The sequence below is a fragment of the Saccopteryx leptura genome, chromosome 1, assembly GCF_036850995.1.
Source record: "Saccopteryx leptura isolate mSacLep1 chromosome 1, mSacLep1_pri_phased_curated, whole genome shotgun sequence".
Lineage (NCBI taxonomy): Eukaryota > Metazoa > Chordata > Mammalia > Chiroptera > Emballonuridae > Saccopteryx > Saccopteryx leptura.
In genome coordinates, this window is record NC_089503.1 from 324,531,495 (window position 1) to 324,556,768 (window position 25,274).

Sequence of the window (25,274 nt, forward strand, 5' to 3'; positions counted from 1 at the left end):
TAAATTGGACTTCATCAAATAAGCTCTTCTGCTGCAAATAATACACCATCAAGAAAGGGAAAAGATAGCTCACTTAATGCAAGAAAATATTTGCAAATCATACATCTGATAAAGAACTTTCACCCAGAATATATAAAGAATATTTTTATCTAAATATTAAAAAGATAGATGGCTCAATTTAAAAATGGGTGAAGGAATTAGATTGACACTTCTACAAAGAAGATATACAATAGGCTGGTAAATACATTAAAAGGTACTCAACATCATTAGTTATTATGGAAATGCAAATCAAAACCACAATGAGATACCGCTTTATATGCACTGGGATAGTTATAATAAAAAAGACAGACAATAACAAATATTGCTGTGGATACAGTGGGAATGAAAAATGGTGTGGCCACATTGGGAAACAGTTTGCTGTTCCTCAAATTGTTAAGTAAAGTTACCATTTGGCACACCAATTTCACTGCTATGTATCGGTAAGATCTGCATAGAGATTGAAACATGTTCATAGTAGCTAAAAAGTGGAAACAACCCAAGTGTCAATCATGAATAGATAAAATGTGATATATTCTGTAAAATGGACAACAGTTGATTCTCACAAGCTGGCTCTAATTACCAAGACCATTCAGTACTTCCTTCATAATTGTTTTCTCAGGTTTCTCCCATTTAAAAAAAAACTGCCCATTCTTTAGCTCCTATCTGGATTCTCATCTCCCTGTTGCTCCAATGGTTCTTTTCCCTTAACTCTTTTATTGTAGAATTTTCTCAGTAGTGCTCTTGATATTGTTTCTTACAAACTTTAAAATAACTTTTTTAACTAAAAAAAAATAGAGAAAGCCCTTCTGAACCTGTGTAGGTCACCCTTCATCCAGGGAGAGGAAGAAACCTCTTTTTTCTTTTTTTTACAGAGAGAGTGAGTCAGAGAGAGGGATAGACAGGGACAGACGGACAGGAATGGAGAAAGATGAGAAGCATCAATCATTAGTTTTTCATTGCGCGTTGCAACACCTCAGTTGTTCCTTGATTGCTTTCTCATATGTGCCTTGACTGTGGGCCTTCAGCAGACCGAGTTAACCCCTTGCTGGAGCCAGGGACCTTGGGTTCAAGCTAGTGGGCTTTTTGCTCAAACCAGATGAGCCCGCGCTCAAGCTGGCAACCTTGGGCCTGGAACCTGGGTCCTCTGCATCCCAGTCCGATGCTCTATCCACTGCGCCACCGCCTGGTCAGGCGAAGAAACCTCTTTATTTGGTTTTATCATCGTCCTCAAATTGCCATCTTTATTTCCTTTCTCTCATTTACGCAAAAATAAAAAATGAGATCTCAGCCTGTTGTTGCCATTTCTTTTCTCTTCGTTCATTCTTTCTTTCCTAAGTCTGGATTACTGTTCCACATTTTCAGAGGTCTGTAGTGTCCTCCACATTACCCAGTTCTACATTCTTGTCTTAGTGCTCATTCTCTTGGATCATTTTATAGCATTTGACATTAATTACTTCTTGATACTCTTCATCCCTGAAATGCACTTGTGCATCATATCTGGTTCTTTTTCTTATAGTTTGACATTGTCTCCTTTTCCTGTGCCAACCTCTAGTTGTTCTCCAGACTTTTTTTTCTTGGTTATCTACTTTTCTATGTACTCACTTTCTCAAGTCACACAATTTTAGTTTAAAATATTGCCTTTAAATAGATGAATCTTATAGCGCAATCACCAGTCTTGACCTCTTGTGAACCACAGTTCCACACTTCTGCTTGCTCAGTGGACATTCTTGCTTGACTGTCCCTGTGTGACCCAAACTCAGGATGTCTCAACCTTGCTCTTCGTTATTCTCAGAAGACGGGGTTACTGTCATTACTTTGCTTGTCAGTTGTATTTGGATTCTTTCATACCCACAGGATGATTTCCTTAGAAATAATCCATGGCTCCTTCTCTTCTCCTCCCCAGTTCCACATAATAATTGATTACCATGACCATTCAGTACTTCCTTTATAATTGTTTTCTCAGGTTTCTCCCATTAAAAAAAAAAAAAAAAAAAAAAAGCCCATTCTTTAGCTCCTGTCTGGATTCTCATCTCCCTGTTGCTAAACAACTGTGCTAAAGTCTCCCAAGTCATCTTCCTCCTTTATATTCTCTCTCCCCTTTAATGCACCCAACTCACCCCCTGCCAGTTTATCTGTTTTAAAAACATTATTGCTTCATTTCTCCCCTCAAAAATCTAACATTATGTACATAATAAAGGATCCTTTACCCGACTGTCAAGGCCCTCGTCAGTTTTCCTTTTTTAACTATCCCTTCCATTAGACTCACAAATCCACCCCCATTCTCCTGATCAACCTTCTTACTCTCACCTTAAACATGCTGCGTATATACTCAACTTCGCACCTTGGCTTATGGTTCCCACGCTGATAATGTGCATGACATCCATCCATCCATCCATCCATCCATCCATCCATCCATCCATCTTGGCTCAGCTTCCTTTTTCTTACTCAGATTCAGTGATTTACTACTTTTTCTAAATGCATGACACTGGTATGTTTTTCATCTATTTGTCAATCTTCTATTTATTATCTTATGATATTTTTTATATGTTGGGCTATTTTGACATTTCACTCTTAGACTTATTTTACTTTTTGTATATGTAGTTCTTAACTCCTAGAAGAAAATATTTAGTTATTTAAATAGGTTAGAGGTGTCTTAATGTTTCAACCTAGGATTTTATTTTGTTTTAGTTTTTTATTTTTTTTACATTTGACATACTCTCTCATAGCCTATAGAAGTGCAAATTATAAAGTTACCCTAATAAATATGTGAAGTTCAAAGCAGAAGCAAGTTGATAAGAAAAAGTTTATTTAGCTTTTAAAGATGGATTGCAAAGTGTGACATTTAACCATTTATAAGTATTATATGTTGCTGCTAATCTCAGTTATTCCTTTTAGTACTCAAAGCTGATAGCCAGCCTCAAGATTTTTATTTCTTAAAAGGAAAATATCTAAACATTGTTAAGCTATAAGGCATTTTTATTATATCTTTGAAAACTGAGGAATTTTTTTCAAGTTTCATCAAAGACCAATTTTTTTAGGACTTAGCTATAAATCCTGGGAAATAGAAGTTTCTGATGGAATTTCTACCAGGGAAATTATTTTAAGTACAACAGACCTGCTGGTACCCACTATTATAAGATCCCTTAAAATCCAGCTGTCAACCAGGTGGTCATTCCTACAATGAAAAGAATAAGGTATTATTCTTGTTCATATTTATTTTTGGCAAGTGATTCTGTGCTTGACCTAATTGGTTGAAGGCCAAATATATGTCCATAAGTTTAAAACATTGATACAAATCAGACACATATATTCACATAGGCTTTGAAAGAAACACACATAGATCTATGAGTAATTTCAATGATATCCATCACTATTTACATTTTTACCATCTGCATATAATAAAACTATGTTGATACTTTTAGTGAAGCAAATTCTATGTATTAGAAAAAATATATATATATATAATTATTGCAGAATTAATCAGATCTTAGTTTTATCATTTTCCAATTAAGTGTTTTATATAAGCAAGGAATTTTTTTTTCCTTTAATGTAAAACGTTAAGTTTATTCCTGGTGTATTTTTCATTGAATTTTGAAGTTATTCCATGCAAGTCTACTTTATGGTGTCTTTATTTTAGAGATATTTACTTTATTCAGTATAGTAACATATAATTTATTGTTTGTATAGATAATTTTTAAAAAGTACAAATCATAAGTGTCATAAACAATACTAATTATATATGTGATTTTAAAAACATGTTATATCACACACTTAGTGTTTTAGTAGATTATGATTAATAAAAGGTTAAACTGAAATAATAAAGATAAAAATATGAGATATATTTTTTTATCCTTTAATATATCCAGACCTGGCTTGGTAAATGCCAATTATTTTCAAACATTATTATAAAATACATAATATGTATTTAATTCAAACTTTGGAAAGGCACAGAAATTAAAGTGTTCCTGTCAGGGAAATTTACTGAAATGCTTTTTCTACAGCTTCAGTGGCCAAAAGACAGCACTGGAATGTGAGAAACTAATTTTGGTTTGTTTTAACGCCTCAGAATGTTACAAATTAATCAAGTGCTACTTAAAGTCTAGAACTCATTAACTTTATAAGTTTTACTTTTCCCATGACAGAGATTAAGTTATAGCATACAGCTTCTTTAGTGTCTCACATTGATCAGGTTGCTATCCCCACTATACAAGTGCCCTCTTATCTGCTGTTTAGTGAGTTCAATATAGGCAGTGATGTGTGCAGCCCATGAAAGTGCCAGTGGGGTGTTACGTAACACTCACATGAGACCAAGCATGAACCCATTCTGGCTGTTTCTAACCCCGGTAATTTGCTGAAGTAAAGCAGACTCTGAAGTTAGTGCACCTGAAAAACAATATGCATAAACACACATACACATGCACACTCAAACAAAATTCACTGTTCACACACTTTCACTATACAAAAAGCCAAAATAGATTGTAAGTGTTTGATAAGCTTCTGATTTTAATAAATCTAAAAGGTAAGCTGTACAGTCAGTGTATTTAAGGAGCACAAGGACATGTACTGAATAAAGCTCCGGGAGCCCTAACTAAACTAATCACTGAAAGGCATCTCTGCCAGATTGTTCTTGGGAGAACAAGCAAATAAGTTAGTGATACAATGTTGTGAATAAACCATTATGTACGAGTGTGCAGCCCCAGTAAACTCAAATCAGTGTAAATATGCAAGCAGCATGTAGTGGCATACATACATATGTTTGGGTTTTTTTCCTTAGCGTGGAGTGGCTGAGTTTATGGCATTTGTCGAACAGATTGAGGTTTGTAATGAAAAGGGAAACAAAATGAAAACTATTGAACAGCAGGGCCCATTTGATGTGATTATTAAAGATGTTTCTTTATTCTGGTTTTTATTTTGCAATCCAAAAAACAGTAGCAGGGGGTTATAAGAAGAGTTCATCATAGGTTGTCAATCACTGTCATTTAACATTTGCAGGGAAAGATGTCTTTATTCAAGGACAGCTGGGCAAATCAGAGACATAGATTTGCAGTTAGTAGCCTGTCCAGCCTACACTAAATAAACAAGGACAGGGTAGACAGACCAGCCTCTCACATAAAAATATAATGGACTCGACTGACCTTGCTGCCCTCCATTCAGCTTCAATCCCAGTTGCATAAAAGCTTCACTGCCCACTTTCAATTTCCTTTAATTACCTACATGATGTAGATAAGAAAACGAACCTCACTTATAGTCCCTGATCACAGACAGGAAATTAACTAGACAAGTTGTTTAAAATTAGAGGAGTAATTTGGAGGTAAATAGAGTGTCCTACTGAGGAAGAAGTGGCCAGAAAGGGTTTTTGTTTGCTTGTTTTTAAACGGATTTTATTTTGCTTACTCTTCCTGCTGATCCTGGGATTGCTGCTTTTTTAATCAATTTGAACTAAGTAAAAAAATCTTTGTATTCTGAGACATCCAAAGTAAAATATTTGAAAGAGGTAAGAGCTAAGTAAAGAAGTGAAGCAAACATGCCACATTCTAAAGGGCTTAGAAAAATTGTGAATTGGAATTCCAGCAATAAATGACCATGGTTTTTACAGAAGGTGCTGGCAGAGCGATTGAGGATTAAATAGCAGTTGTCTTAAGTCAGTCTTCATTTTAAATTTTTTCTCAAGTCCATAACCATCACACACAAAAGTTAAAAATGCTGATTTTTTAATTTATTCTAATTGATCTAAAATCAGTATTTTCTGTTTAATTTTTGTGGTTCCTATCACTTGAGTTTTAATTAGGAAATACTGTAAGGTTTTAAAGTAACATAACTATGATACTTTTCTTTCAGAAAAATTTCACCAGATGTATAATATATATGATTCATTCTTCTCCGTTATCCCACTATATTTTGAGTTAGTTCATTGAGGTGCACTGAAAAGAGCGTATTTCGTTATCACACACTGATGTGCTTTTGTGAACATTTAAGTAATATGGATTTAAAAGAAACCTAATTGGAGATTGGACACGAAAGCCTGCAGCATCAGACATGTAGTTTAAGAGGATACAATTCCTGAATATTTCATCTTTGTCACATATTATGAGAAAATTGTCTTTCAAAAAGCCAATATTTTTGCAACACAATTACATAAAATTTGTATGATTATTAAATCAGCATCCTATATGGTATCAAATGTAAGGATTATTATTTAAATAATAATGCTTAGCATGAACACCAAGTATTACAATTTTTAAGTGTTTCATAAACACCATCACATTGAGTGCTCACAACAAATTCCAATTTAAAATAAGGAATTTGAGACTTTGGGAGGTTCACTTACTCTCAGAAGGTTACATAGCCTGTAAATGGCAGAGCTGGAAATTCACCTGTTGTATCAATTCCCATATTCACTGCTCTCTCTACCACCTCACACCATGCCGTTCCACCCTCGTGGTCGCTCACTTTTCTTAAGGGGACAAGGTACTGCTATAGTCATTGGATTCTCCTTCCATTCAAACACGGACACAGGGAAGAGGGATCCTCTAAGGAAATAATAGGTTCTGATGGGACCTCAGTTAATTACAGATACTTTTTAACCAGAGAAACTAGTATTGATTTGAAATTTTATAAATATTAATAAATCAAGTATCAGTTCTTTTGAAGATCTCAAAATATTGCTTGTGTCAAATTTAATAATGAAAAAGACATTACTTATTAAATGCATATGTTAAGTAATAAAATTTATATAGGTGCACTCTGAAGAGACTTCTCCTATAATAGTCAGTATTCGTTTATTTTTTCAGTTCAAATTTGAACCTTAACCTATCACTCCTCCCTTCTTTATTTAAAAATAGTAAATTTTTACTCTCTTTCAGCTCAGTCATAACCTCCTCAAAGAGACCTTCCCTGACTCGCTCTTCTTATTTGTACCTCTCCTTCCTTGTACTTGTCCACTTGTCATTTTACATTTAATCACAGTCCATGTTGGTTAATGTCTGGCTCCCCAACCTGACTATAAACCTTCGTAAGAGTAGGGGATCATTTCTGCTTTTGTCTACCAATTTATGCCCAACAATATGCTGAGTAAATATTTGGTAAAGAAATGACTCAGCACACTAAGACTTTGTCTATTGTGGTTATTAAAATACCTGTAGGCTTATTAAAGTATATAGTTTTTGCAAAGAAATAGTGAAAGTCTTAATTTGGAAAAATTGCCTTATACACTGAGAAAAGGCATCACTGAATTAAATTCTTTAGGAAGGTCACTGTTTTTGCACAATCTACATTAAAGGTCTGGTGGCCCCTTATTAGCCTTGGAAGGATTTCTCTATTGCATACCATTGTTTCCAACTTAAAAGTACTCAGCTGTTAGCAGACTCATCTGATACTGATACTGCTGGCAGTGAGCAAAATCACAGTCCTAGTGAAAGAGGATTAAAGCAATAAGTCAGGTAATTCAAGCAGAATTGGCACAGTTTGAACAACAGTGGAGTCACATCTTACATGTAGTTTAGATTATCACATAAGCAAATACAACAAAAAGCACTAATTATCAAATTTATCTGAAAATAACCTGAAAGCATAGTAAGCATGGTTTTGAATAGTCAGCCCTGTTCAGATATGCTGCTTCTCAGTGAATTCAACACCACTAATTTTTTTTTAGCCTTTGAGCAAGTCATTGTTTTTTTAGTTTAGCACTAAATCAATTAGTTGGCTTGCATTTAGAAGTCATTCTTTGTGAAATACTTGCATGTCTGAGTACTAGAATCACACACATATCACAGAAAGATGTTCACACTTTCACAAATATTTGGGAACTCAAACACAAAATGCCCTGTTTATATAGTTATCAATCAAAATTAATCAGTTTCTCTCTCCTCCCTCTCTCTCTTCCCTCCCCCTAGTCCTTTCCCTCACTCTTGTCCTCCCCTGTTCCCTCCCTACCTCTCATTCCCCCACCTCCCCCCTCAGTATATGGAAGGGAGATGTATAATGTATATTTGTATATAAACAAATGTGAACAAGATTGTACTGAGGGAAATGGAGATAATACTATTAATTAGTTCTTTCAGCCAAATTCTTACTTTCCACAGAATTTTACTTTAATTGAACTTTTCATGTAATTTGTAAATCTAAACCTATTTTCTACATATCTAAAGCCTGGAGATCCAGTTCAGTTTGCAGTATTAAAATAGCTATTTGATTTTCTTATGGTAAAAGATCAGAAGTTGTATTTATAAACAGTAGAAAGAAATTTAAATATGAATAATTTCTAGACTATGAGACAGATTTAAAGCTGATTTCTTCTTCTCCATCTCTACCTATCTGGCTTATTACCATCTCTTTAAGTGTATTTTGCATGCTTGACAGAAAGTTCCTGCTCACTGTGTTCCCAACTTCTCTGTTATTAATAGCAGCAGCATCCCCTCCTCCCTGAGGCTTAGACCCCTCCTTACCTGTTTTTATGGACCTACTTGTACTATTTTCTCTGCCAGGAATGCGGGGCATCTCCCTCCCCTCCCCTCCCCTCTCCTGCAGACTGTTCTCAGCCTAGAACAAACGCCACCTCTCTGGGGAACCTTTCCAACACCTCCAGTTCATTTCAGTGCTCTTCTCTGGGAAGTGTTATTCTATTCTGAAATAATCACTTATATCAATTGTTTGCCTCGGTATCATTTAATTTCTTTGAAGGTAACGATCATGTTGTAGATCAGAACCTTCTTCCTTATCTGCTGTTCCATTTTTCTTAAGCCCTTTGGTAAGGCAGGGATAGGTGGACAGTCACTGATGGTGATTTGGATGGAGCCCAGATATTGGACTGAGATGGGTGAGTCATGAGATGACAGTTCACCTGAAATAAAAAATAATATCACTGTCGTTGTAACTGGTCTTTCTTTGGAAGATGACCTCAGAGAAAACAGGGAAGAGCTGAAATGACACGAAAAGAAAACCAAGATGACATTAGGCAAAACACTGGTGACTGCCCATGTGTCAGCATACACTTCTTACAGAGAGCAGTCCAGAAGGTGAAGATAGTGTTCAAAACAGTGTGCTGTGGCTGTGGTTTCTTATTTTTTTATTTTTTTTGCAAAACAGAGTGCTGCGAATATTCATTAAAGTATTTCTTTAGCATACTGTTTAAATCAATTGAAATTACTTTTACACATTTTTCAGTCTCTGGGACTCTCCATTTTTCCTCCCACTACGGGGCCTTTGTGTTGGCTGTTCCCAGAACACTTTTCAATTCTCTCTTCAGCTAGTTATATCTGCTCATCCTCTGTGTCTTAGTTCACCTGCCCTTTCCTTCAGGAAACCTTCGTAACTTGTTCCCGTTTCTTAGCTAAAGTCTCTCATGCTTCCATATATCACTTCTTCACAGCACTTGTCACCATATTAAATTTACATTTATTTATGTGATTACTTATGTGATTGTCTCTTTCATAAGGTAGTGAACAAATACTTATTTAAATGAATTATTCCATTCAATTTTTGAAATAGATATTTGCTTATTAATATAGTCTGAATTTTTATCATAAAGATATAACCCTATCATTATCGCCCTTTTTATTAGTGCTCTTGTAGTATATTCTTAGCATACAATAGAGGCACAGGTTTCTGAAATTGTAATTCAAGCAAGAAAAGATAAAGATATATTATATATATACATAGAATATTTTAAATATTTCATATTACTGAATTCCAAATAAAATCTTTAAGGGTTCCATCATACAGCCTCACTTCATAGGCAAGAATCCAGTACCTGTCAAATTCAAAGCCAAAGTTATCTTATACCCCTCTGTGAGCTTCAGTTAGTTCCCACACCTCCCACTCTGACTTATTATTATTGCTGAATAGAATTCCACTCTATGGATAAAAAAACAGTTGTTTTTATCCCTTCAGCGTGTTGATGACCTTTAGTTTTTTTCCAGTTTTTTACTTTTTAAGTAAAGCTACTGTCAAGTGCTGTGTAGAGATCTTTTTGTATACACATGCTTTCTTTTGGGTAAATTCCTAGGAATAGAATGGCTGAATCACACGGTAGTTATGTATTTTATTTTTAAGAAAATGGGAAACTGTTCTCCAAAGAGATTGTAACTTTTACATTCCCACAAGCTGTGTGTGAAAGTTTTGGTTTTCACATGCTTGCCAATACTTAGTATGATAGTCATTTAAATTTTGGCCATTCTAGTTTTTTTTTTCCTCATAACTAATGATAGTGCACACCTTTACATAAACTATCTGTTAAATCTTTGCCTTTTTTTTTTTTTTAAATGAGCTGTTTGTTTTCTCACCCTGAGTTTTGAGAGTTTATATATTCTGGATAACAAATACTGTATTATATGATCTGCAAATATTTTCAGTCTGTGTATTATATTTTCATTCTCTTAATGTCTTTTTAAGAATAGAAGTTTTTATTTTGGTCAATATCAATTTATCATTTTTTATGGCTCATGCTTTGTTATTCAATTAATGAAATCTTTTTTTAGCTCTACAAATCAGAGATATTCTCCTGTGTTTTCTAGTTTTATATAAATACTTTTAAATTTTCCGTTGAGTGATTTTTTATATACTGTGCAAGGCAAGGATTGAAGTTTTAGGGATTGGTTGTGTGTATGTGTGTGCGCGCGCACGTGCATACCCAGTTATTCCACTACCATTTCAGAAAGAAACTATTCTTTCTCTACTGCTTTGCTTTTGAATCTTTGTCTAAAATTGTCCATATATGTATGGGTTTATTTCTGGATTCCTTATTCTATAATATGATACTGTTTTTGATTACTCTAGATTTATATTAAGTCCTAAAATTAAGAAGTGCTAGCTCTTTAACTTTGTTCTTCTTTTTCAGAGTTCTTTAAGCTATTCCAGGTTCTTTGCATTTCCATATGAATTTTATAATTGTGACATTTTGACTTATAATAAGAAATATATATTTGCTCTTGAAATGTATATTCAGTCTTCATCCCTGTTTCTAGCATAAAGCTCCTAAAATCCTTGTAATTTCCTAATTGATGAGAGCAGTAAAGGTGCATTTTGTTATGTAAATAGGTAGCACCTAAGAATGGAAACTCACCAACTGTGGTTAGAAAGTTGGAATTTTTAACCCCACCTCCCCATTGCACCCTCACTCTCCAGTCTCTGGAGGAGGAGAGAAAGGCTGGAGATTAAGTTAATCACCAGTGACTGATGATATAATTAATCATGCATATGTAATTAAACCTTCCTAAAAACCCAAAAGGCTGGGGTTTGGAGTGTTTTCCAGTTGGTGAACACATGGAGATTTGGAGAAAGCACCCAGCACAGAGAGAACAGGGAGGCTCTGAGCCCATTTCCGATGCCTTGTCCTGTACATCTTTTCCATCTGCCTGTGTCGGGGTTACATCTTTTCATAACAAACCAGTAATCTAGTAAGTAAAGTGTTTCTCTGAGTTCTGTGAGCCACTCAAAGGAATGGAGCCCAAGCCAGGGGTTGTTGGAACCTCCAATCTGTAGCCAGTCAGAAACAGGTGATAGATAACCTGGGCTTACAGTTGGCATCTGAAGTTGGGTGGAGGGTGGGGGGGAGTCAGTCTTGTAGAACTGAACCCTTAATCTGTGGGATCTGATGCTATCTACAGGTTGATAGTGTCAGAATTGAGCTGAATTGTAAGACACCTAGCTATGTCTGAGACTTGAATGTTGGTATGGGGACCACACACACACACACACACACTGTTGGGCGGATAAAATGTATTATGCTCACTTTGTTAAAGATAACACGAGGAGGCAGTCGCCCAGGTGATATTAATGTGTGTTGGGGTGGGCTAGGGGCAAGCAGAATCCTTGTAGCCTTGGTTTTGGGATTAAGCCTGTCCCACCCTTTTTGGTGTGAGGTGGTACAATCCTATCATGCCTCAGAGAAGTGACTTTGTATTAGAGACTTCCCTGTTATGTATATTGGATTAACGGTTTGGATTTCTACACTATAAAATGGGGACGGAACGAGAGTTTGGGCTCTTGGTTCCTGAGGTTAGCATGAGAGAGCAGAGAGAGTAGAGCCAGCAGCTAAAGGAGGCCACGTGGAGGAGGCCAGGAGAAGCAGCCAAGATGGCGGAGTGCTGAGTGAGATGCCAGTTTGTGTAGAGTTTGTATCTGGGATAAGGAAGGAGATGGGGAACTGAGGAGAAGAAGGCTGGTGAGCTAGAAACCTTTGATTCTAGGAAACTCGGATAAGTCAGTGGCTTTGTGAGCACTGAGTGTGACTGGGTTTTGGAGCCCAGTGTATGTTTTTACTTGCCCGCCGGGTGCAAGGTAGGATTAAAGGCTATGGCCCATCAGTTTTTGGCTCCTTTGTTTCTTTACCGACTGTCCGAATCCAATGCGAACCTGCATGGGCCGGGCTGCTGTGATAGTGGCCCCGGCCCTGCCTGCTGGCTTTACACACACACACACACACACACATATTAGAAATTAGTGATTGGAACCCTTTAAAAATCAACTTGTTGGACCTGAAGATGACAGCGGAGTAGGCAGACGCACTGACTCCCAGCTCACACCACCGAACTGGATTATAAACTAATTTATGAACAATCAGCGTGAAAAACCAAATCTGGACTACAAGAACAGCTTTCAAAAATCAAGGAGCAAAGAAGAAGCCACAACAAACCTGGTAGGGAGCGCCTGAATCTCCCCTGCTTACAGAAACGGGGGGGGGGGGGGGTCAGTGAGGCTGGGCTCTCAATTCCAAGGATAAAGAGCAGTAAATATTGCTCACAGCCACTTACCTGGTGACCAGGGAACAAGGAGTGTTGAAAGGGCCCGCTTGTCTTCCAAAAAGAAAGGAGAAAGAGAGAGACGGATGGTGAGGGGGAGAGGAATATAGATGATGACATAAAAAGCTGACTCATTCAGTGCTGGAGGCGGCCATAACTGGGGGAGGGGCTGATCCTTCCACAAAGCAAAATACAAAGGTACTTCCAGGTCACAAAGATACAGACATCTCTCCAGCTCCAATTAGCGCAACAAGACACAGCTGAAAACAAGAAGTGGGGAGGAGGGGCAGTAACTCAGGTCTCCTTGGAGATCTGAGATACACCTCCCCTACTGAAGCTGAGAAAGCAACCCGTCCCCAGAGAGATTAACTGGCAGAAGAGAATTTCAAAGCCTCCGGTCACACCCACCGCATTCCTGTATACAGTTTCAAATAAGCCCCCTGCTGAGATCAGCAAACAAGACAATCACCTGTTAAGAAAACAAACAAATCAAGACTTCAACGCTGCCAAAATCCTAAAGTGGATTACAAATAATAGCTGAAGCCAACCCAGGAAGACTTAGAAACAACACAAGTAAAAACTAGAGACAGACAACACCAAGCCTAGACTCAACCAACTCTACAAAGAAAACACCCAGATACCCAGGCACAATGAGAAGACAAAGAAGTGCAATCCAAATGAAACCACAAGAGAGACCTTCAGGAGATGAACTGAGTGATATGGAAATAATCAAACTTCCAGATGTGGAGTTTAAAATAATGGCCCCTGGCCGGTTGGCTAAGTGGTAGAGCGTCGGCCTGGCGTGTAGAAATCCCGGGTTCGATTCCCGGCCAGGGCACACAGGAAAAGCGCCCATCTGCTTCTCCACCCCTCCCCTTCTCCTTCCTCTCTGTCTCTCTCTTCCCCTCCCAGAGCCAAGGCTCCATTGGAGCAAAGATGGTCCGGGCGCTGGGGATGGCTCCTTGGCCTCTGCCCCAGGCACTAGAGTGGCTCTGGTCGCAACAGAGCGACGCCCCAGAGGGGCAGAGCATCGCCCCCTGGTGGGCAGAGCGTCACCCCCTGGTGGGCGCATGCGGGAGTCTGTCTGACTGTCTCTCCCTGTTTCCAGCTTCAGAAAAATACAAAAACATAAATAAATAAAAAAAATAAAATAATGATTGTAAGGATGCTTAGGTATCTTAGAACAAAATGGATGGTCATCATAAACACCTAAATAAAGAAATAGCAAGCATAAAAAAGGATATTGGAATATTAAAAAAGAATCAGTCGGAGATAACAAATACAATATCAGAAATGAAGACCACAATGGAAGGAATTAAAAACAGGATGGATACAGCTGAGGATCGAATCAGCGAGTTGGAGGACAACTGGAATGAAGGCATGAAAAAGAGAAGAAAAGAGAAAAGAGACTCAAAAAGTCAGAGGAAACTCTTAGAGAGCTCTGTGACAACATGAAGAGAAATAACATCCGCATCATAGGGGTTCCTGAAGAAGAAGAAAAAGAACAAGGGGTAGAGACTTTATTCAATCGTATCATAGCTGAAAACTTCCCTAAATTAATGCAAGAGAAATTCTCACAAGTCCAAGAAGCACAGAGGACTCCATTAAAGAGAAACACAAAGAAACCTACACCAAGACACATCATAATTAAAATACCAAAGCTAAGCGATAAAGAGAAAATATTAAAAGCTGCAAGAGAAAAAAAGTTATCACCTACAAAGAAGCCCCCATAAGGATGACATCCGACTTCTCAACAGAAACACTTGAGGCCAGAAGGGAATGGCAAGAAATATTCAAAGTAATGCAGAACAAGAACCTACAACCAAGACTACTTTATCCAGCAAGGCTATCATTTAAAATTGAAGGAGAAATAAAAAGTTTCCCAGACAAAAAAAAACTCAAGGAATTCATTACAACCAAACCAATACTTATATCAGACAAAATGGACTTTAAAACAAAGAACATAGTAAGAGATAAAGAAGGCCACTACATAGTGATAAAGGGAGCAATCCAACAGGAAGATATAACTATTATAAATATCTACGCACCTAATATAGGAGCACCTAAATATATAAAGCAGACTTTGATGGATATAAAGAGCGAGATCAACAGCAACACTATAATAGTAGGGGATTTTAATACCCCACTAACATCACTAGATAGATCCTCAAGAAAGAAAATTAACAAAGAAACAGCAGACTTATTGGAAACACTAGATCAACTTGATTTAATAGATATCTTCAGAACCTTTCACCCTAAAGCAGCAGAATATACATTCTTTTCAAGTGCTCATGGTACAATCTCTAGGATAGACCACATGTTAGGGCACAAAAGTGGTCTCAACAAATTTAAGAATATTGAAATCATATCAAACACTTTCTCTGATCACAATGGCATGAAACTAGTAATCAACCACAACAGAAAAGCTCAAAAATTCTCAAACACATGGAAACTAAATAGCAGGCTGTTAAATAACGAATGGATTAAGAATGAGATCAAAGAAGAAATAAAAAAATTCCTAGAAACGAATGATAACGAGCATACAATAACTCAAAATTTATGGGACACAGCAAAAGCAGTACTGAGAGGGAAGTTCATAGCACTACAGGCACACTTTCAGAAGCTAGAAAAAGCTCAAATAAACAACTTAACCCTGCATCTAAAAGAACTAGAAAAAGAACAGCAAGTAAAGCCTAAATGTAGTAGAAAGAAGGAAATAATAAAGATCAGAGCAGAAATAAATGACATAGAGACTAAAGAAACAATACAGAGGATCAATGAAACTAGGAGCTGGTTTTTTGAAAAGGTAAACAAGATTGATGAACCTTTAACTAGACTCACCAAGAAAAAGAGAGAGAGGACTCAAATAAATAAAATTAGAAATGAGAGGGGAGAAATAACAATTGACACAACAGAAATACAAAATATTGTAAGAAAATACTATGAAGAACTGTATGCCAAAAAACTAGACAACTAGATGAAATGGACAAATTCCTTGAAACATACAATCTTCCAAAAATCAGTCTGGAAGAATCAGAAAACCTAAACAGACCGATTACACCAAATGAGATCAAAACTGTTATCAAAAAACTCCCAACAAAGAAAAGTCCTGGCCCTGGCCGGTTGGCTCAGCGGTAGAGCGTTGGCCTGGCGTGCGGGGGACCCGGGTTCGATTCCCGGCCAGGGCACATAGGAGAAGCGCCCATTTGCTTCTCCACCCCCCCCCTCCTTCCTCTCTGTCTCTCTCTCTTCCCCTCCCGCAGCCAAGGCTCCATTGGAGCAAGGATGGCCCGGGCGCTGGGGATGGCTCCTTGGCCTCTGCCCCAGGCACTAGAGTGGCTCTGGTCGCCGCAGAGCGATGCCCCGGAGGGGCAGAGCATCGCCCCCTGGTGGGCAGAGCGTCGCCCCTTGTGGGCGTGCTGGGTGGATCCCGGTCGGGCGCATGCGGGAGTCTGTCTGACTGTCTCTCCCCGTTTCCAGCATCAGAAAAATACAAAAAAAAAAAAAAAAAAAAAGCTTTGGTACATATATACTATGGAATACTACTCAGCCATAAGAAATGATGACATCGGATCATTTACAATAACATGGATGGCCCTTGATAACATTATACAGAGTGAAATAAGTAAATTAGAAAAAAACTAAGAACTATATGAACCAATGCATAAATGGGACATAAAAATGAGACTTAGAGACATGGACAAGAATGTGATGGTAACAGGGCATGGGGTGGAGGGGTGGGGAAGGGGTGAGGAAGGAGAGGGAGGAAGTGGCGGGAGGGTAGGGGCACAAAGAAAACCAGATAGAAGGTGACAGAGGACGATTTGACTTTGAGTGAGGGGTATGCAGCATAATCAAAGGTCAAAATAATCTGGAGATGTTTTCTCAGAACATATGTACCCTGATTTATCAATGTCACTGCATTAAAATTAATAAAAATAAGATTAAAAAAATAATAATAAAATAAAAATCAACTTGTCAGTCAACCAAGGATTAAGAACAAAAAAGAAAAAGTCTACTATAGTTGAGATGCGTTAAGTATGTAGATCAATTTTAGAAGAATTAAGCTTTATGTCTCCATTTAGTTAGGTCTTCTTTCATTTTTCTTCATAGTGTTTTGTGATTTGTGGTGTATAGGTCTTTTACATATTTGTCAGATTTATTTCTAAGTACTTAATATCTTATATGTCATTATAATTTTTTTTAGTTCTGATTTTTGTTGCTAATATACAGAACTACAATTGATTTTTGTATATTAATCTTATATCCTGAAACTTTGCTAAGCTCACTTATTCAAGTCGATTATTTTATAGAGTTCATTGGGTTTTCTATATTGATGATCATACCATCTATAAGTGAAGTTGTACTTCTTCCCTTTCAATCTGGATGTTACTTTCTTTTCCTGCCTGATTGTACTGGCTGGAACCTCTGGCAGTGTTGAATAGCAGTATAAACAACAAAAATTCCTGTCTTGTTCTTGATCTTAAGGGGAAAGCCTTTAGTCTATGACTGAAATGTGATGTTAGTTGTAGTTTCTCAATGAAGTCATATACTAGGTTGAAAAGTACCATTCTTTTCCTAGTTTACTGAGAGTTTTTTAGGTCATGAATGTTAGATTTTGTCAGTTTTTTTATGCATCAATTGAAATGATTGTATGGTTTTTCTTTTTTAAGTTAATAAAGTAAATTATATTAATTGATTTTCAAATATTAAACCAATCCTGTATTTACTCACTATACTCATGTAGTTTGACATTGCATTGTCAGGAACATACACATTTAGAATTGTTATGTCTTCTTAGGGAATTGACCCTTTATCAGTGGTAGTCAACCTGGTCCCTACCGCCCACTAGTGGGCGTTCCAGCTTTCATGGTGGGCGGTAGTGGAGCAACCAGAGTATAAATAAAAAGATAGATTTAACTATAGTAAGTTGTTTTATAAAGATTTATTCTGCCAAACTTAGCAAAAATCCAACGTAAAGTACTTGGTAAGTAATTATTATTATTATATGCTTTAACTTGCTCTAACTCTGCTTTATAAATTTTATAAAGTAAAGTTACTTCCCTATTTTATAAATCACTATTACTGTGGAACCGGTGGGCTGTTAGAAAATTTTACTACTAACAGAGATACAAAAGTGGGCAGTAGGTGTAAAAAGGTTGACTACCCCTGCCTGCCTTTATCATTATGTAATTCCCTTCTTTATCCATGGTCATTTTCCTTGCTTTGAAGTCTGCTCTGTCTGCCTGAAATTCTACTCTTCTTTTCTTTTCATTAGTGTTAGTATGGTATATTTTTCTCCATCCATTTACATTAATCTATACATGTCTTTATATTTAAAGTAGATTTCTTATAGACAACATATATTGGGTCACATTTTTTGATTCACTCTGACACTGTCTTTTAATCAGTTTAAATAGACCATTGACATTCAAAGTGATTATTGATAAACAATTGACCCTTGAACAATACTGGTTTGAACTGCATGGGTCACTTATATGTAGATTCTTTCAAGAAATATATAGTCAGCCCTCTCTTACCCTGGGTTTTGCATCTGCGGATTCAGTCTACTATGGATCAAAACAGTACTTGATGGGGGGGGGGGGGGTTGGTTTTGGTTTTGGGAGGGTTGTTGAGAACAGGGTGATCTGGCATATTTCAAAGTGGTCTATTTCCTCTCCCCTTGCTAGAAATGCCCTGAAGGTAAATTTCACAATACTGTGGGAGCCCCCTGTGACGATCCCACTGGAGTTTTTAGTTCTCAGAGATGCCCACGCAGAGCCTCCCACAATTCATCAATGACAGTTCAGGTTTTCTCACCCTGGCACAGGTTCTTTTGAATCTCTGCTCTTTTTAGCAGTGACTCCCTGAATTTGTCTCTGTTTCCAGTCTTGGGGACAACTGTGTGTCCTGTGTCTTCCCCTTACATGGATCCAAAAAGGGTTGTTAAGTTATCAGTCTGTTTAGCTTTTCACTTGTTGTTAGGACAGAGCAGAGTTTCCAAGCTCCTCACATACAGAACTAGAAACTCTCAATTTTAAACAATTTTATTTTAATCTAACATATTACAGTCAATGTTGTTAATGATGCTGATCTTCACGCTTTTCACCCTCCCCAGTGCTATCCTCTGTCCCCTTGCCCCCAGCCCTGCCTTATTTCTTCCACCCATCTATAGATCTTAACTTGCATATTAGCTTTCCAGGTTGTTTTCCCTGACCCTTTAAAATAACTAAACCCCCAAAATGAATGTCCTTCAGCACTCTGTACTTACCATGTTGTCTGTGATGTGCTCAGTTACTGGTTCACGGCCATGGACCCAGTATCAAGCTTGGTATATGATGCTTATTAGGATCTCTGTTATTTTTGTTGACTATATAAATAAGAAGAATGTTCATAAATTTTAGATATATTATACAGTACTCACTTTTCCTTACATATTAGTAATAGTATTGAACAGAACAAAACTCTGAGGGGCAAAGGTATGTATGCTTTTTCTAAACCATGTTTTAAATGCCAGTAGTTAAAGCTAAGAAGTTCATTAATAATTATACTTTTGATCTAGCATATTAATATATTTATGTATGGTTGGTTGGTTTGTTTTTTCAGGATGCAGAAGAATACACAGATTTACCAGTAAGGCACAATGAAGACCATATGAACAGTGAACTGGCAAAATGTCTTCCCTTTGAATCAAACCCTCACTCATTTGACAGCCCTCACACCAAGGCACATCTCCTACTCCAAGCGCATCTCAGCCGTGCCATGCTGCCCTGCCCAGACTACGACACCGACACGAAAACAGTCTTGGACCAAGCTCTCAGAGTCTGTCAGGTATGAAAGTCATTTCTAGTACCTACATTTTCTCCCATCACTTTTTTGTTGTTCTTTTAGAATAAAACATAATTGCATGTAAACCTTTTTATTATAGCATTTTTAAAGAAAAACCTGGTGAATCAAATCAAGAATTTTCAAAGGAAAAGCAAATACAAATGCAATAAGATAATTTCAATCATTCATTTAATCAAAGTTTGTTGGCCCTGGCCAGTTGGCTCAGTGGTAAAGCATTGGCCTGGTGTGTGGATATCCCAGGTTCAATCCCAATCAGGGCACACAGGAGAAGCAACTATCTGCTTCTCCACTCTCCTTTTCTCTCTTTTTCTGTCTCTCTCTCTCTTCTCCTCCTAGAGCCATAGCTCAATTGGTTTGAGCAAGTTGGCCTCGGGCACTGAGGATGGCTCTGTGGCCTCTGCTCAGGTGCTAAAAAAATGGCTCCATTGCTGAGCAATAGAGCAGTGGCCCCAGATGGGCAGAGCATCACCTGTTAGGGCACTTGTCGGGTGGATCCCGGTCAGGATGCATGCAGGAGTCTGTCTTTCTGCCTCCCCTTTCTCACTAAAAAAAACAACAACAAAAAACAGTTTGTTGGAGGCAACTAAGTACTGGTACTTTTCTAAGCACTGAGTATATAGATAGCAGTGAATGAGACAAAAGAGTATCTGCTGTGATGGGCTTTTACTCCAGAAGAAGCAGACAGACAATTATAAATTATAAGTCAAGGGGTGGTAACTGCTTTTTAAAAGTGGTAGTAGTGTATAAAGTATAGTAAAGGAAATACAGAGAAAGATAGAAGGCGCTAATTTGTACTGTTTTTTAATATGATGTTCAGGGACTATCTTACTTATAAAGTGACATTTAAAAAACAATTAAAGGGCCCTGGCCAATTGGCTCAGTGATAATGCATCAGCCCAGCATGCAGATGTCCTGGGTTCAATCCTCAGTCAGGGCACATGTGAGAAGCAACCATCTGCTTCTCTTTTCTCCCTTTCCACTTCTCTCTCTCATTCCCCTTTCAAAGCCAGTGGCTCAATTTATTTGAGTGTTGGCCCTAGGCACTAAGGATAGCTCAGTTGATTTGAGCATCAGCCCCAGATGAGGATTGCTGGGTGGATCCCCATTGGGGCACATGCATGAGTCTGTATCTCCCCTCCTCTCATTTAAAAAAAAAATTAAAGGAAGGGACTGAGCCCCAGAATTATCTGGGGAGTGTATTCCAAGCACAAAGAAAAGCTAGTGCCAAGACTCTCCTGTAGGAACTTACTTGGTATGTTCAAGGAATATCAAGGAAGCCATTGTAAAAAAGGTGGAAAGGGGAGGTTAGAAATGAGGTCAGAGATAGGGAGGAGTAGAGATTATAGAGAAAATGTGATCAGGTCATGTAGAGAGTTTATAAACCACGGTACAGATTTGGGATTTTATTCTGCATGAGGTGGAAGCTGCTAGAGCAATGGTTCACTAGTGGTTATGTTGGATATATCTATGAATAGTTGCCATACTAATTAAATTAGAAGTTCTCAAATACTTATTACTTCATCTAAAAATATAATAATAATCCCATTACATGTTAATATCATATAAATAACATACTTTTTTATTAGAAATAACTATTTTCCAAAACAATAAAAGTTAATGAAAAGTATAGCATTGTTTTATATTTTTTCAGGTATCTTCAATATCTAGCTTAACAGAAGTCAGGTAGATTTCATATTTCATTTTTTGCAGTGTCTGTTGTAATATGTTTTAGTTGAAGTATATGAAGAAAATGCAGCCTCACAGAGAAATGTAGTTTAGAAAAGGAATACTATTGCCTGGCCTGCAGTAGCACAGTGGATAAAAGTGTTGAATAGTGAGGTCGCCAGTTCAAAACCCCAGGCTTGCCTGGTCAAGGCACATACGAGAAGCAACAACTACGAGTTGATGTTTCCCGCTTCACCCCACCACCTTTCTCTCTCTCTTTCTCTCTTTTTCTCTAAAATCAATAAATAAAATCTTTTAAAAAGGAGGGGGGTAGTATTTTTATAGCCTTTTCAGATAATTATAAAAATTCTTCTTTTATACTTTCTGAAACTTTGATGTGTGATATTTTTTAAAGGTTAGTTGCAGTATAGAACCTGAAACCATGTCAGTGATCTTTATAACTTGAATGTTCTAAGGCTAGGGAGGAAATAATGGTGGCTGGACCACATTGGTATGAGTGACATTGGTAAGAGTTGGTTAGAGAGAGAGAGAGAAATATATATACATATATATATATATATATATATTTTTTTTTTTTTTTTTTTTTTCTTTAAGAGATCTAACAGATTCTGCTAATAGATTGGATAGAATTTTTAGGGAAAGTGAGCAACCCAAGGATAATGCCAAAGTTTTTCTCCAGAGCCACTGGGAGGCTGGAGCTGCCATTTCCTGGGAGACTGTGGGAGGAGGAGGGGAGGAGACACAGAGCTAAGTGAGACTATAAGAGGTTTTGATTTTCTACATTATACAATTTTGGATATTTCTGTAATAAAAATATTTTTTTAAAATTTCAAAGGACCTATGGTGCTTTTTAGAGTAATGAGTCTCTGAAGATTTGTGTAAAGTTTTACATTATGGAATCATTTGCAAAATTAAAGACTTAAAAATAGCCTAAGTATCTTTCAGATTATAGAACACTGCAAAATCTTACAGTTCCATCTGTGAGTTCTCCATCTGTGTAGAATATCTGCGTCTGTATGTGAATCTGTGCTAGAGAGAAGGTCCTCAGTAGGATTCACCAAAAGATTGACAGTCGCCATCTCTGTTGAGCAGGATTTGGGGTGACTCTTAATTTCTTCTTTGTGCTTCTCTAAATCATTTGGATGTTTTAAAATGAGTTTCTAACAATCTTAGTATCAGAATAAAACTTAATTTATTTAAATGAAAAAGGATGGTTCCTAAAATAGGTTAAGCACAAATTTATCAGGAATTAGAAGGTTATAATAAACATACAAATTTTTGACACTTTTTTTTCTTTTTATTTAGAAAATTAATTTTAACATGGTGATATTGATCAATAAGAGTACATAGGTTTCAGGTCAACATTCCTATAGCATTTTAACTTAATTTTTTTAATATTCATTTTAGTGAGGGGGGGGAGAGAGAGAAAAAGGGGGGAAGAGGAGGAAGCATCAACTCCCATATGTGCCTTGACCAGACAAGTGTAGGGTTTCGAACTGACAACCAGGTTTCGAACTCAGCATTCCAGGACATTTTAACTGTTGATTATGTTGTATACCCATCACCCAAAGTGAAATCATTTTTCATTACCTCATATTTGTCCCTCTTTATACCCTTCTCCCCATTTCTCCCCCATGTCCCCTTTCCCCTGATAACCAGGTCAGTTTTCTCTATGTCCATGAATGTGTAAAATCATATTGTTATTAGCTCTTTTTGATTTACTTATTTCACTTAGTGTAATGTTCTCAAGGTCCATCCCTGTTGTCATAAATGGAAATATATCATCATTTCTTATGGCTGAGTAGTATTTCATTGTATATATGTATCACATCTTTCTCCAATTTTCTATCAAGGAGCAGTTTGGTTGTTTCCATGTCTTGGCCACTGTGAATAATGCTGTGATGAAGATGAGGGTGCACATAACACCCTTTTTGTAACCAACACATGGTTTGCCTCTCTAGGAAGATTATTTGCCACTCTTTTTTTTTTATTTTTGAACAGAGACAGAGAGAGGGACAGACAGACAGGAGGGGAGAGAGATGAGAAGCATCAGTTATTCATTGTGGCACCTTAGTTGTTCACTGATTGCTTTCTCATATGTGCCTTGATGGGTGGGGGATAGGGGGGCTATGGCCAAGCAAGTTACGCCTTGCTCAAGCCCGCCACCCTGGGCATCAAGCCAGTGATCTTAGGTCTCAAGCTAGCAACCATGGGGTCACATCTATGATTCCACACTCAAGCCAGCGACCTCGCGCTCAAGCTGGATGAGCCCACACTCAAGCCGGTGACCTTGGGGTTTTGAACCTGGGTCTTCCGCATCCCAGTCCAACACTGTATCCACTGCGCTACCACCTGGTCAAGCAATTTTGCCACTCTATTAGTCACACTTTATAAACAGGGGTTAAAGTTCCTAACATTTTCTCTGTGGCCCTAGATACTCATTTGTGTTTCCTATAACTTTTTTTTTCCCTTAAACACTGACCTTAGTGAACCCAGGGGTCAGAAAGGATTAAAGAGAAGTTGCAGGAAGAATTAAATTATTATGTACTTATACTTATATAGATGTACATGCATTTATCTTACATAAGAGATACTGGCCCTGGCCGGTTGGCTCAGTGGTAGAGCGTTGGCCTGGCGTGCAGAAGTCCCGGGTTTGATTCCTGGCCAGGGCACACAGGAGAAGCGCCCATCTGCTTCTCCACCCCTCCCCCTCTCCTTCCTCTCTGTCTCTCTCTTCCCCTCCCACAGCCAAGGCTCCATTGGAGCAAAGTTGGCCCGGGCGCTGAGGATGGCTCTTTGACCTCTGCCTCAGGCACTAGAATGGCTCTGGTTGCAACAGAGCAACGCCCCAGGTGGGCAGAGCATCGCCCCCTGGTGGGCGTGCCAGGTGAATCCCGGTCAGGCGCATGCAGGAGTCTGTCTGACTGCCTCCCTGTTTCCAACTTCAGAAAAATACAAAAAAAAAAAAAGAGATACTTAACTCACTAGTACTCTTTTCACCACTCAGTCAATAATAATTCAAAGGCTATATGGTATAATAAATAGAAATTATATGGTATAAAATAATAGAAATTAGCAATTTCCAAAGGAGTTTATTTCTAAATTTTATACAAGGAAAAAGGATTTAGTCAGGTGCTTTTAGCCTCTATTAGATATTTTATATAGTTTCTTGAGATGATATTTACATTTTTTGAATATTTTTTGATCCTTTTAAATAACATCTGAAGAGGAGTAGTTTACTCTTTAATTATAAAAGTTATATCTTTCAGCCTGACCAGGCAGTGGCACAGTGGATAGGGCTTCGAACTGGGATGCGGAGGACCCAGGTTTGAAACCCCGAGGTCACCAGCTTAAGTGCTTAAGCTCACCAGCTTGAGCACAGGGTCAGTCACTGACTTGAGCATGGGATTGACATGATGCCATGGTCGCTGGCTTGAGCCCAGAGGTTACTGGCTTGAAGCCCAAAGTTGCTGGCTGGAACCCAAGCGTGCTGGCTTTACCAGTGGGTCACTCGCTCTGCTGTAGCCCCCAGGCAAGGCATATATAAGAAAGCAATCAATGAACAACTAAGGTGCCTCAACAAAGAATTGATGATTCTCATCTCTCTCCCTTCCTGGCTGTCTGTCCCTCTGTCTGACTCTCTCTCTGTCTCGGTCAAAAAGAAAAAATAAGTATCTTTCATTATAGAAAATTTGGAAAAACAACATATTAAAATTAGTCATTCATAGTAATTACATATTCACCCCCATGAATATAAGCTTTTCTTTTTGTTAATGAATTTATTTTGAAATAACCTTAGCTATATAAAAAGTTTGTAAAGATCCCTGTCCGGATAGCTCGGTTGGTTAGAACATTGTCCCCAAAGGTGGATTAAGGTCAGTTGAGGCCCCAGGCACAGAAAAAATATTGGGCCTCTTGTCATTAGAAAAAAGTGTAAAGTTCGGGTTTTGCGGGGCCTTTCAG

At 37.8% G+C, this 25,274-nt stretch overlaps 1 protein-coding gene across 1 annotated transcript in view; it reads left to right on the plus strand.

The window, feature by feature from the left end:
- ASCC3 (activating signal cointegrator 1 complex subunit 3) overlaps positions 1-25,274 on the plus strand; it is a 351,207-nt gene that overhangs the window by 295,395 nt on the left and 30,538 nt on the right. The window contains exon 37 of the mRNA XM_066358816.1: positions 19,383-19,607. Within this exon, the coding sequence (XP_066214913.1) occupies positions 19,383-19,607 (225 nt within the window). The remainder of the gene's footprint in view (positions 1-19,382; positions 19,608-25,274) is intronic.